This window comes from Gavia stellata, chromosome 8 (genome assembly GCF_030936135.1).
Source record: "Gavia stellata isolate bGavSte3 chromosome 8, bGavSte3.hap2, whole genome shotgun sequence".
Lineage (NCBI taxonomy): Eukaryota > Metazoa > Chordata > Aves > Gaviiformes > Gaviidae > Gavia > Gavia stellata.
The window spans coordinates 23,597,753-23,611,325 of NC_082601.1; the positions used below are offsets into that span (position 1 = coordinate 23,597,753).

Genomic DNA, 13,573 nt, shown 5'->3' on the forward strand with positions numbered 1-13,573 from the left:
CTTTAAAGAAAACTTTCAAAACTCTTTAAGAGTTTGAACAACTCTCGTAAAAACTGCTTAAAAAAAAAAAGCAACACCCTCCTGGTGAAAAAGCAGTGCTGAGGCCGCCGCGGGACGCTGGTCCGACGCCGGGCAAGGCGGAGGGGCGCGGAGGGCCGCCCTCCTCCCGCCCCTGCGGCGCGGCGTCCCCGCCGGGCGGGCAGCGTGCTGCGGGGCGGCACCGCCCGCCGCTCTGCCGGCCCGGGGCCGAGCCCGCCCGCCCGCGCGGCCCCTCCTTCGCGGCGCTCGCTGCCGTGCTCGGGGCTCGGAAGATGGAGGACTACGGGCGATTCTTGGCGCTGCTGGTCTCGGCGCTGCTGGTCGGCTTCGTGTCGGTCATCTTCTCCCTCGTCTGGGTCTTCCACTACCGCGAAGGGCTGAGCTGGGACGGCAGCCCGCGGGAGTTCAACTGGCACCCCGTCCTCATCATCACGGGCTTCGTCTTCATCCAGGGCATCGGTGCGTCAGGGGCCCGGGCCCGGGGCTGGCACGGAGGGTTCCGGGGCGGGGCGGAGCGGAGCGGCGTGGAGCTGCAGGGGAGCCGGGGCTGCGTGGGGCCGGGGCTGCGGGGCGCGGGGCGGCGGGGCGCTGGGGGCACCGGGCGGAGCCGCCGGGGCGGCTGGTGGCGGGTGACAGCGGGAGCGCAGCAGTCCGCGGTGTGCGGCCGGAGAGGTGTAGGGAAGCCAGCGCTCTCCGAGAAGGGACAAAGAGTCCCTTGTAGTAAGCCGAAACTGCTATATGTTTTTTTCTCCAAGCACTTGTTTACCCTGGCCTGGGATTGCCTTGCGCTTCGAGCAATGCTTGCGAGGTGTGTTTTCCTAGTCAGCCTGAATTTATGCAAGTTGGGAATCGAAATGCCAGAAACGCTGCCCTAGGAAAGTTTCTCTCTTTTGGCTCTCTCCCATGTCCCAAGAGGAGACAGGGAAGTTCAGTACCACTGAAGCTAGATCCAAGAACGGGGTTTGTGCCAGAGAAAATGTCGCACCGTAAGCATCATTAAAAAAGCAGTTCATCAGCCCAGACGTAGCGTAAATTCTGTTGTAAAATATATCTTTTAAATTCATTCTTAATTCTGTTGCCTAAATAACATACAATGATTATGATGCAGTGGTGTTTTTTGGTTTGTTATAGAGCATATGAACTTTTGATTGCATAGGGTTCAGCCTTGGACTGACTTTTAAATGTTTCCCATTACACTTAACACACGAACAGTATCTTTTTTTCCATCCCACACAATTAGTATGTTAGGTCTCAAGTGCAAGGGTTGTTCCTTAAGGCCAACAGAAATCGGAGTTTGAACTGTGTTTTTGCTGCTAGTGTAATTGGCTAATTCCAAGAAAACCACTAAATTAGACACGCTATAGTTGATAAATGGTATCAATTTAGGAAAGAAAAATACAATGCTCCCAGTAAAGTTTAAAAAGCAGATAGTGATAGAGCACCACAGAGGGTCTTATCTAGCCTGTAAATATATTTAAACCTGAGCTAACCATTGCAAAAATAAAGGCACTGGACTGTACCTTAAAAATCCTGACATTTGGGAGTGTCAGTTATGGTAATGGCATTAAAACTAATGGGGAAATTTGACACAGGTAACAGCTTCCAAGAGTAATTTTTATAAAGTCATTGACAAAATTCTTTCTAGTTTCAACATGAAAAGTGAAACATTAGTAATGTCTCCAAGAAGGGCAAATAAATACTGCAGAGAACAGTGGAAATTCTCCCACAGTTTTACCACTGACTTTTGGAGGGAGAGGACAGGGAAGATTTTACTGTTCTTAAGTGATGAAGAACCTCTGGAGTCTTTCAGTATAAATACAACCAGGAGTATTTCTTCTCTGTAATAGAAGACAAACTAGAATTTTGTCTAGACAAACTTAGAATTTCATTTTTAATAACCTTATTTACATTTGCTTCACTGCTGAATGATACATTGCATTCATCCAGCCAGAAAACTTGTCCAGCACATCCGGACATTCATTCCAGTGGAACATGTTGTTTGCATCACATGTGTGCTCGCTCGTTTGCTCGCTCTTCAGCAGGAGCCCAGCCAGCCAGAGGTCGGAAGATGCGGGAGGAGTGGGTGGCTGTCTAGTTCTGGCTATGAAGGGAATGTTGTGACTTGAACATACACTGCACATTTAAGTTTTTCAACAGGAGTGGGGTGTGTTCTCAGCTTTGTAGCTTCAAGTTACAAATTACTGTTGAGCAATAAACAGTATTTTGAAGTTGTTTTACATAATATTGCTCAATAGGTCATGGGAAGTGTAATTTCACACTATAAATAAGCAAAGAAAAAACACCTGTAGACTTCAATAAGATCTATACTACTTACTGTGATCAAACTACTGTATTTTATATAAGCACAGACTTTCTGAAGAAAATAGGGGGTGGTTTTCTGCAGCTTTTTCCTAGGTATTTTCTTTTTTTTCTGTGAAACTCAGTTTGTCTCTGTGTCATAGAGCAAGGATGTTGCCTCAAGCCTTGTGTAGGTACGAATAAATGTGAAGCAAACGTAAGTTTACCATCGCTCAAAAAAAAAAAAAAAAAGGAACATATACAAGGAATTCATTGATAATAGAGCATTATTTGGGGAGGAAATCCTATTGTATAACAAGAAGAGCAAAGTCAGAGACCAAAGGAGTATTACAGTAAATCAGATGAAATATCAACAAATAAGATACCACTGTGAATCTGGTTCAAATTTGGCTGACAGAATTCTGCCATTGAATTTAAAGTAATTTGGGTAAGACTGGGGAATAGGATAGAAGTCTTCAAGTAGTTAAAGGCAGAAAGGAATAGCTAATCAAGATGTTGGTTAAATTTGTGTGGAGGATTTGAAATAATAACCAACTGTTTCTTGAGTTCATTAAAGTCTATACAAACGATAGAAACGTTGTATTATTGGTCTGTAGGAGATAGAAGGGATGACTATAATAATGTGCATCTTGGGAGGTAGATGTGCCCTGATAGAAGTGTTGTATGTATCTTGTCAATTAAATGAAAAAGCTGTAGGCATGTTAATATTAATACTTACTATTTGTGGATCAGCATCTATAGGTAAATGATACCTGACAAAACACTGTCAGTGCATGGTAATTGTCCAGATGATTTTCTAGACTTAAAGTGGGAAAAACACAGGCAATAAAAATCTGTGTGCATATTAGTATAGCAACATTTTTGAAAAGGATAAGATAGGAAAAAAACCATGAGGAAAAAGTGAGTTTTAAGAAGGGCATGAAGGAATAGTTGTGTGATAGAATGGGTTAAATAAGTAAATAAGGAATTCTGGCTTATTTTACATGTGGAAATGTTGAACAGTGACTGTAGACACAGGGCATGCTCCAAAGGAATATTTGCATGCTAGTTTGTGTTTGGCCTGCAAACGATAATGTTTGGTTCTCTCCCAAAGGACTAATTAAGAAATCCATCAAAATATAGTGTGGAATAAATGATTTTTGAGGATTTCCCATTACTCACCTAATAAAAGAATATTTTTTTCTAAGACGTGACAATCTCTGTTGCAGACTGAGGAGCAGCATGGCGGTTTTTGGGGTTGTGGAATATTGAATAAAGAGTGAGTCAGAACAAGGAGGGTGGAGCAGTCTTTGTCTCCCATCCTCAGATCAGTCTTCTACTGCTTATGAGTCACATGTAAACTCTATCCAATAAAGCTGTAGGTTGACATTATAAGTCTTGGAAGATGCTTGCACAATTAATATACCTCATCATATATGATTTATAAATATCGTGTCACTTGTATTTTAAACAGGCTTAAACAGGGATGTAGCCTAACACCGTCAGTATATTAATAAAGGAATACAACATAAATGTTACTTAAGAGTTGTTACAGAGAAAAGAGAAGGAAAAATCCTGGTCTGCCACATTACCATGTGGTGTTACAGAGTCAGTTAAATTTCATCTGTATGGATGAATTACCTAGGTGCGTGAGACAATCTAACAACTCACTGTGACTGAAATATTCCTACTTTTTTCCTCCACTTCCCCCTTTCAGCTTTCTCCTTGACTCAGACTTCATCTTCCTACTGGTTTGTCTGAGCCAGCTCTGGCCCTTGTCAGACCCATAAACTCAATTAATTGAACTAGCAGAAGACTAACATCCACCCTCCCACCCACCCACCCCAAGTACAGTTTTTGCCAGAATACAAAGCTGAATTGTCTGCACAAAGGGTCTCAGAAGTGCCGTAGATGGGAGAAAGGAGATGATGGACAATGGGCAAGAGCAAGGAGAAGGAGTGCAAATCTATTTTAAAGCATAGTCTTTCATCTTGAAATCACATCTAAAGATAACGCTTGCTCTGAGTTATCTTGACAGACATGATTACCTCTACCTCAAGCATAACAAAACATCTGTTCAAAGGAAAAATAGCTAATTCCTGGAGTTTTAAACATCCAGTGGACTGCAGAATTCTTAAGAATTGGAAGTGCAAATGACTGCTGAGCTATAAGGGTCTCATCATAAGCAACTTGTGAAGAGGCAACTCTCTTGAGGAGCTTAGTTTGTCCTTTTGAAATCATAGAAGGGCATCTGTCCATTCTGTTTGAAAGTGTTTCCCAGAGAATCTAGTGGGCATTCAGAACTTGCTGAAGGTAAGCAACAGCATCAGCCAAGAAGGTGCAGGAGAGGAAATAGGAAGAGTGAAGAGGAACACTCCTTTCTGGGAGCTGTGAGGTACTCTGCAGTGCAACCCCAGTGCACTCACAGATCCACACCATGTGCCTTCTAAAGTGGAAGACATCTCACAAGCAATCCATGACACCTCCCTACAGCAGGTGCACCACATGCTTGTCAGAAATACTAGAGAGCTAACTCTAGAATTTTGCTTTGTACATTTGGCAAAGAACAGCTGTCCCATGCCACATACAAGATACCGCAAGATCACTCTGCCCTATGTGACGTGCTTTAAAATCAGAGCTCAAAACAGGAGTGAGATCTGAGTGAAGAAGCTGTGTCTAAGGATGCCTAGACTGTCAAATCCCTTAACAGTAGTAGAGAAGCTGTACCTAGAGAAAGTTCTTCATGGAACTGCTTTAGCATGTCACCGCTAAAAATGCTGTATTTGTGTATGTGCTTTTAACGCAGGCTATTTTAATTTTGAGGTGAAATCACACGTCACGTCTGAGTCAGTTTTGAAGAGCTTGCACCACTGAAAGGATAATCTTCCTCCTTCTTTCCCGTTTGTTGCCCAGATTGTCTTGCCTCCTCCTGCTGGTCAGAAAAGCACCAGTTACGACAAAGGCAGGGGGAAGCACACAGAAGTGGAACAAAAGTGGTGATGGGGAAATAGGTCTGTGTCTTTTCACAGTGATAAACAGTCAGATCTGCTCAAGTTGCAATGTATAACTTCACATATAGCCTTCACAGAAAGAGTTGTTAAACCAAATTGTCCTATCATGCATATGTCCTGGGCTGTGACACGTAACGTGCTAATGCATGTTATTGTTAATAAGTGTCCAAGCCGTTAGTCTGTATTCCTTGCTTTTCTATCATACTGTTTATGGGAAACAGCCCAGAAAATTCATGGCCCCAACAGAGATCTGAGACTATGTGGAGAAGTGACTAGGGAGTTTGATAGTGATTTTGGAAGTTAAGTCAACTAGATAACAGCATCCTATGCACCAAAGAAAAATGTTACACAAAAATTTTAGCCTGGACTTGACTCTCTGAGATCAAAGCCTGAAAACTGAGACAAGGACCTATGCACATCAAGTTTACTTCAAGACATAGAGAGTCCAGTTCTGCTGCACTTGGAATAAATTATTGACAATACTATGGGCCATATTGTAAGATGGAGCAAGGAGGGTTTACTGGGAATATCCTCATGGAATGCTGAGGCTTGTTTGGGGCCTTTTGGCATACCTGCTTTACAAAATTAGAAATCATAATCATTAGTACTAAGTTAACTAATAATAGTCTGATGCAGGCAATTATTTCAATATTAACAAGCTATAAGACTACCATATAACTTTTGTGGAACGGAACTGTTGGAGATGATCATAAGCTTGGTGTGCTAAATCATACCAATGTCATATAGATTGATTACTGTCAAACTATCTTAAATACAAGACTTCTATCTTCTTGATTTTGTAGGGTTTACTACTGTTACTTTTTAAAAGTAGAAAGCTGAGAACTAAGTGCTGAATATATTTAAATATTCTAAGGGACGCTTTCATTCTAGTATTATATTTTCACACAGTATGTAAAAGCATACATTGATTTAAAATTTGATCGTAGTCTGGAAATTTCACTTGTGAACAGTGTTTTCTCTGTAAATTATTTAGTTCAGCACTGTATTTCCAGGCATGCATCCAAGTAGACAAAAATGTGTAAACAGAACTTTGAAATTAATTTGTCATTTATTATTATTCATCACAACATGCAGAATGAATATCCTATTTATTTTCCATAACCTATGCTTTTTGCATAAAAAGCTAGGATTATGGAGAAGTAATGAGTAAGGCACATGAGAATCACTAAAGTAAATTCTTAATCTTTGCATTTATCAGGTAATACTTTTTTTTTCTGGTGCACATCTATTTCTTAATGCTTGGAACAGGAACTTATTTTAAAACCTGCATATATTCTTATTCTTTTGTTTTAGTATAGCTAATTATATATAAAGATTTGAATGTAATTTCATAAGCAAAAACCTTAAATGAGGATTTGATGAATCAGATGAATGGAGCTCATTCTTTTTGCTCAGGCAAGACATTATGGATGTGGGCATTAGCTTTTATTGGTCAAGTGATCAGGTGTCCTCATAAATATTTGTCCCCTGTTATCTGAAAATACTTAATGTGCTGTCACATATTCAGAATTACTACCTAGTTTGTAATCAGATGTACCTGGGGCTTCAGTGATCTAATCTGGTCTGTGTGTCCCCTGTGGAAAGCACCTCAGTCATACAACAGGCAGGGGACAGTTGTGGCAGGGAAGAGTTGTACTTGCCAAATCCTTTTGTCTCTTATGAGTCACATTATGATTCCCTTATGCTGAGTAGCATTTTCCCATTTAAAGTAGTCCTATTAATGTAATAGATAGTCATATAAATACCTACACAATTAGAGAATAGCATTACCCAAAGATGGCAAAGAGAATAAATATTAAAAAATAATCTTACACGCTTTGTCAATAGGTGGTCTTCTGGATATAATAATTGGGCCCTATTCCTGCAATCTGACTAGTAGCAGAAAAATCAAAATCCTATGCAGAATTCCTGTCAGATCAATTCAAGGAATGAGGAAAAGACAACACCAAGTTGTTTACTGTTCTTTTTTTGAAACACTCTTAAGTTCTTTTAAAATCAGGAAGAAATCTCCCTAAATGCTATATTTAAGCCTCAGTTGTATATTTGGAATATGCTATGTTATGTGTAGAAGAAGCCTTTTAATAGACTTTTTTAGAGGATTAAAGGTTGAATTCTCCTGTAATTTGCAATGGAACTGTGTGAATGATGCATGATTATTAAAATCTGAGAGAAGTTATCCTATAAGGCATAAAATCTTGTTTCTGTTCTTTCTTCAGCTATTATTGTGTACAGGTTGCCCTGGACCTGGAAGTGCAGCAAACGCCTAATGAAGTTCATACACGCTGGATTAAATACCATAGCTATGATTCTTGCAATTGTTTCTATGGTAGCTGTGTTTGAATACCACAATGCCAGGAACATTCCTAACATGTACAGTCTGCACAGCTGGATTGGGCTGACCGCTGTTATATTTTATTCTCTCCAGGTCAGAATCTAACTGTATTTATAAACAGATTGTAAATTTGAAGAATGTGTTGAGTAATTCAGGCACAACAGGCCCTCACTAATACACTCTTAACTACTGGGATACCCATTGTACATTCTGTGATTTGGCAAATTAGCATGTAAATGTGCAAATACTGGATCCTTGACTTTAAAGAAAAAGGTTTTTTAAAGCATATTTTGTTTATTTGCTGGGATAATGGCAGTTTATTTACTATTCAGTTATACAGTAGTGTTTCTAGGCTTTATAAACTGCTGAGGTTGAAGCAAGTGATTTGGTTTGTTGGCAGCATATTTAAATATAGTTAGAGCTTTTGTTAAGGAAGTCTCAAAGGAAGTAATTGTTTTTCTTCTTTTCTAGCTATCATAATTTTAAGTAGTCACTTCTTGGCCTCAAGACTTTTGTTTATCAGCAGAACAAGTGCAGCAGGGAGCAGTGCAGATCTAAAGGCTCTGACATCTGAATGAGCTACTGCTGGCTAGCCAGTGTTCCTGAATCAGCAAAACTTTGACAAATGTTCGTGTGCATGCTTTTAACTGCTCCTATTGGCAGAGAATTAGAGTTATCGTAATCTAAAATGAGCTAACTTAGTGTGTTTTGCAATTGGCATAGAAGAAGAGCAGGCATGCCCTGACATTTAGTGTACGCATACAGTACAGATGTGATGTTTCAGCATATACATTCTGAATTCCCTATATTGTGTTATTACACTATGGAAATTTATTTTGTTCCTTCAAATTGTGATTCCTATTTTTTTTTTCCCAGAACACTAAAAAAGAAAAAAATAAGACTTAATTATCTGGTGATCAAGCACAAAAAATCCCCAGCTGAGGGATTTGGGTTCTGGAATTTTATCCTCCACTGCTCAGGCTAGGAGGTACAGGAAATAGTATTGAAATAGTGTTTTTAACACTTAGAAAAAAGAAAGCATATTGCAGCATTGTTGAGTATATTCTTTATAGTTGAACAACAGCTAACGAATAAGAAGGAACAATGTTAAGATTTTCCTTGTGTTAGTAATGCAGTTATTTCAGGGAAATCTGTGCTGCCGCTCTTCTGAGTATCAGCATTTCTTCTAATGGTTAAGATAAAGAATTGTGAATAAGATCTTAATTCTGCTTTTTATTTTGCTACTATAAACATGATCAATGGCACTTAATGCCTTGCCTGTCTCATCAGTAGAACTGTGGTGTTACTTCCTCTGAACTGGATGTAAGTCTCCAGTCAGAGACTGATGTTTGTTAAGTGATTGAGCACTATTGTTAAAAAACAGACATAAAGTAGTATCTCTGTTAATAGAGAAGACACTTGGCATTTGCCAGAAATGGCATGTCAATCTCAGAATTGAAAAATTATTGAGGGAGGATGCTTACATAATACTATGTCTACAGGAACAATAATGTAAATATATTGTATTTAAGCCAAATGTATGTTAATACAGTATAGCACAAGGACATAAATTTAAGAGTAGGGCAGAAATGTAAAATGGAGACTGTGTCTTGGAAAGCAGTGTTTCTGGAAGAAATACTCAAAGACAACATGAAGCTCAAAATGAGTTCTCACAATGCTGTGACAACAGTAAAAGCAAATTCTCTAATAAGAGATTATCTTAACCTCCATATATGGCATTGGCAAAACTAATATGAAATACTATGGAATAGGTTTTTTCAAATGTAAAAAAAAAAAATTTAAAAAGCAAAGAAAATCTGGAAAAGTAATTTGAGAGCTGGAAGAAGTATCTTCCAGTGAAAGACTTAAAAAGCTCCAACTGTTCAGCAGATTGAAAGAAGATTAAGAGATGACTTGATTATGGTGTATTAAAAAGCTTCCCAGGGAGGAAATACCAGGCTTTTTAATCCAGCGTGGAAAGACAAAACAAGGACTAAGGCTGAAAGTTAAAGCAAGATGAAATACAAGTTCATGCACTATTTCTAATTTATCAGGGTCAGTAACAGTAGAACAAACTAAAGAAGGGATGCAACCTCAATATGACTGGTCAAGCCTGTGACTGAAACCATGTGACATGATGGGTTATCTTCCATCACAAAATCAGAGTTAATGGGAGGACTCATGTCCCCTGAATAACTTCACACCACCCACACACATCTTCACTCTGTAAATGCCAGCTGATTGATATATTGAGATATAGACCATTGCCCTTCTAAAGACATGTACTTCAATATTTAACCAAAACTCTTAACAAGGTAAAATTATTTAGTCCACTCAAGTCAGAAGGTTAGACTGCCTTCTCATCTTAATTTATGTGTAAATCTGTAACAGAAGCAGAGAACAGGACTTGAAGAGACTGTAAAAATGTAGCTACTTATACCTTTAATATATTACTGAATTTGTGCCACTGAAAACTTCTGTTTCTCGTACTTAGTTTGGTTGCAGTTTTAGCATTACCAATAAGTTTGGACACTGATATTAGGTGGGATTATTTATAAAATATTTCATGTCTGCTTCCCAGGTGCTAATCCAGAATTAGTGCTTTGGTTTGGAAGGGAAACAGATTCAGAAATAAAAATGCCAATTCTTTTCAAACTTGTACCTGAAGACATCTCAAAATGGAATTTTTCTGATGATTTTTATTCTCTTGAGAAATGCAGCTTGTTTCCCATATAGCTTTAACTATGAATCTGTTTTGTGTTTAGCTTTTCTTGGGTTTCGCTGTCTTTCTGCTCCCTTTTGCTCCAGTTCATCTCCGAGCAGCTCTCATGCCAATACATGTTTACTCAGGTCTTACCATCTTTGCAACAGTGATTGCAACAGCTCTCATGGGAATCACAGAAAAGCTTATCTTTTCATTGTAAGTATTTTTTTTCACTTGTTTATTAAGGTTATTCATTGCAAACTGTACTTCCGTTTGCACAGAATAATAACCATCTAGTATTGAGACGTTGTTTTGTTTTGTTTTAAAAAGACTTCCTACCTACTAGAGGACTGCTGTTTGTAGACCAGGATTGTCTTTAAAACAACTGACCTTTTTTTATTTCCCTTCCAAAGGAAAAATCCTGCATATAGTGCATCCCCACCAGAGGCAACTTTTGTCAACTGTCTTGGTCTTTTGCTTGTCATATTTGGTGCACTTATTTTGTGGATGGCAAGCAGGCCTCATTGGAAGCGCCCCCCAGAAGATAATGCTAAAGTTCTGCGGCCCATTGGAGGGACTCCTGAAGGCACAGAAGCAGAATCCACAATGACAGATGGTAGTAATGCAGATAAATCTGATCTGAGGATCAATAGTGAAGCAGCCAGAAAACAAAACCTCAAACTTGATGAAGCAGGCCAACGATCAACTATGTAAAGAAAGCACGCATAATAACAGTACTATTATACTGCCAACCCCCCCGGTTCCTTCCAGTTTAGTAATATTGATATATAAATAGGTTGGGGTTTTATTTTCAGTATGGCTTGCTCAAAGATACTCAAGTTTTCGGCATATGAATTTAAATTCCAGTAAGTCCCAAACATATTATATTGGTTCATCCTTAGTCCTCATTTAAAAAATGAGAGCGTGAATGACATCACATAATGGGAAAATCGCATAATTGGAAAATGTTTTCCATATCACTTCTTAATTTAATGCTTGTATCTCTTATAGTCATGAAAAGTTAAAAGATTGAGACTAAATTTTGCTCTGAGTGATTCTGCAGGTTATGAATCAGAGTCATGAAGTATACCAGACAGCAGAATTTAGTTGGTCACACTTAATTTTTCTGGTAATGTTCACTTTTTTAAAGCCCTGATTTCTCAAGCTGATTAACCCCCTGACCAGCTGCTAAGATCTATGGGATTTGAGGTCATTCAGCACTTTGCAGTTGCACCATAAAAATGTTTAGTCTAAAATTTTGAATTCAAAAAAAGAAATGGAAGTTTGCCTGAAATCTTCATTAAATGTTATGTTTCCTTTAAAAACTTCTATGTTGGGTTTTGGGGTTTTTTTAATCAGAACTTATCTCTTGACTTTTTAACCAATTCTGCCAAATACATCGTATACAGACAACATTTGGCTTTGGATTATGTGCGATCATTACTGAAATCTAAGGAAATTTTAAGACATCCAAATGCCAAATTTGTCTTATTTGGAAAGCTATAGATACACACACAGAAAAATATGTATCACTTAAACCAAGTCTTCCTTTTATCCCAGAAGGCAGCATTTTATTATCTTTATTTGGTTGCACATTTCTATTGATTTATGGCACTAGACTAGAAATTAGGTTAGAAACCAGAGAAGACTGCTCACAGTTTCCCAGAAGAAAGGAGCTTGAAGTGAGAAATGCTTCCTCCAAGAAACAACTGAGCTTTGCTGATTTGATTAAAACGCTATCCGTTAACTGAAAGCCAATTTTGGTGTCTCCACACTGGTGTCAAAATCATTATCATCACAGACATGAAGACATGTTTTAGTCTATAAGCAAACTATATAAACTTTATGACTTTTTAATTTGAAATTAAACTGTTAAATAATGCAGTTTGAGTCTCTGCTGGCACTTTACTTTTATAGCTCTTTCTAGTAATTGGACTATTAATGTATTATGCTCATTCATTATTTTCACAGATATAAACGATACTTATTTTTTATTACTATAGAAGAATAATTATAGTAGGTTATTTTGATTGCACATGTGCAAAATGATGAGCCTTTCTATTATAATCTCTTGTAAAACCTGCAGAGCTCACTACAAGTCCAAATTTACCACTGTGTTGCAATATAGAAAGTTTCAGACAGCATATAATTTCCTATTTTTTTAAAGACTATGAAATTTTTTTTCTACTTCAGCTTTTTAAAATGTTTAAACACATTAAACTTTAGCAAATATGCAATTTTTGTAGTTCAGTGTTGCATTAGTGCAAACGATTTTGGTCATGAGTTATTTTGGACCTTCTCTGACAAGCACCTCAGTTCCTGTTATGTGATTTGTAATAACATTTAATTATTTGGTGAATACAGTATAGAAAGCTAGCACAGTAAATTATTTGAAAAACTTTTCTGCTGTACCATTTGGTACTCAAGGAGTATATCCCAGAGTTCTATGTTTTCATTTACATATGTTTGTGGATGACCAGGACCGACCTAGCATTGGTGTCTTGTTTCATTTGAGAAAATACCTGCTTTTAAATGCCTTAGTGTAGAATTCAGGTATGACAGAAGGAATACTATCTTATTGTATGAGCAGTCCTTCAGTACCACTATGTGCAATGGATTGGACAGCTTCTTCCCTGTTTTTCAAGTTCCGCACAATTATCTGTCTTTCCTAAAATTACACTGCGCAGCTTCAGCACCAAATCCCAGTAGTACTGATAGCAGCTTTCTGAGAGGAAAACAAGAGCACTTGTTTTACGTGACATTAGTGCTCAACTGACACGACATGATTATGTTATGCATCCTATTACAAATTTATATATTGAACATTAAGTAGAAAGATTCACAGCAGCTTCTGGAGAACACTAAACTGTGCTGTCTTCTTCTGATCTCATTATGTTCTGCTCAACAAGTCTTTTGGTGAAATCAGTATACATCTTACAGCTGGTGGATGCACGTTTAATTTTTGTGAGGGATGCTCTATTAACATTTTTGAAGTATAACAGGTGAAGTGAATAAATTAACTCAACTGTTCTAGTAATTTACTATGCTAGCTTTCTACACTGCATTCACACAGGCAACAGCATTTTAAGTTGATATGTATTGGCCTGTTACTATGTCTCATCCACCTGTGAAAAAGAGTTCATTCAATCCTTGCGTAGTACTAAGTCA

The 13,573-nt window shown here is 38.3% G+C and overlaps 1 protein-coding gene across 1 annotated transcript; it reads left to right on the forward strand.

Annotated features, from left to right (window-relative positions):
* Positions 1 to 299: 299 nt before the first annotated feature.
* LOC104256621 (plasma membrane ascorbate-dependent reductase CYBRD1) lies at positions 300 to 11,273 on the forward strand. The gene is made up of 4 exons (XM_059820611.1): positions 300 to 498; positions 7,586 to 7,794; positions 10,467 to 10,621; positions 10,819 to 11,273. The coding sequence occupies exons 1-4, from the start codon at positions 312 to 314 to the stop codon at positions 11,117 to 11,119; spliced, it is 852 nt and encodes a 283-aa protein (XP_059676594.1). The 5' UTR covers positions 300 to 311; the 3' UTR covers positions 11,120 to 11,273.
* The last annotated feature ends 2,300 nt before the right edge of the window (positions 11,274 to 13,573 follow it).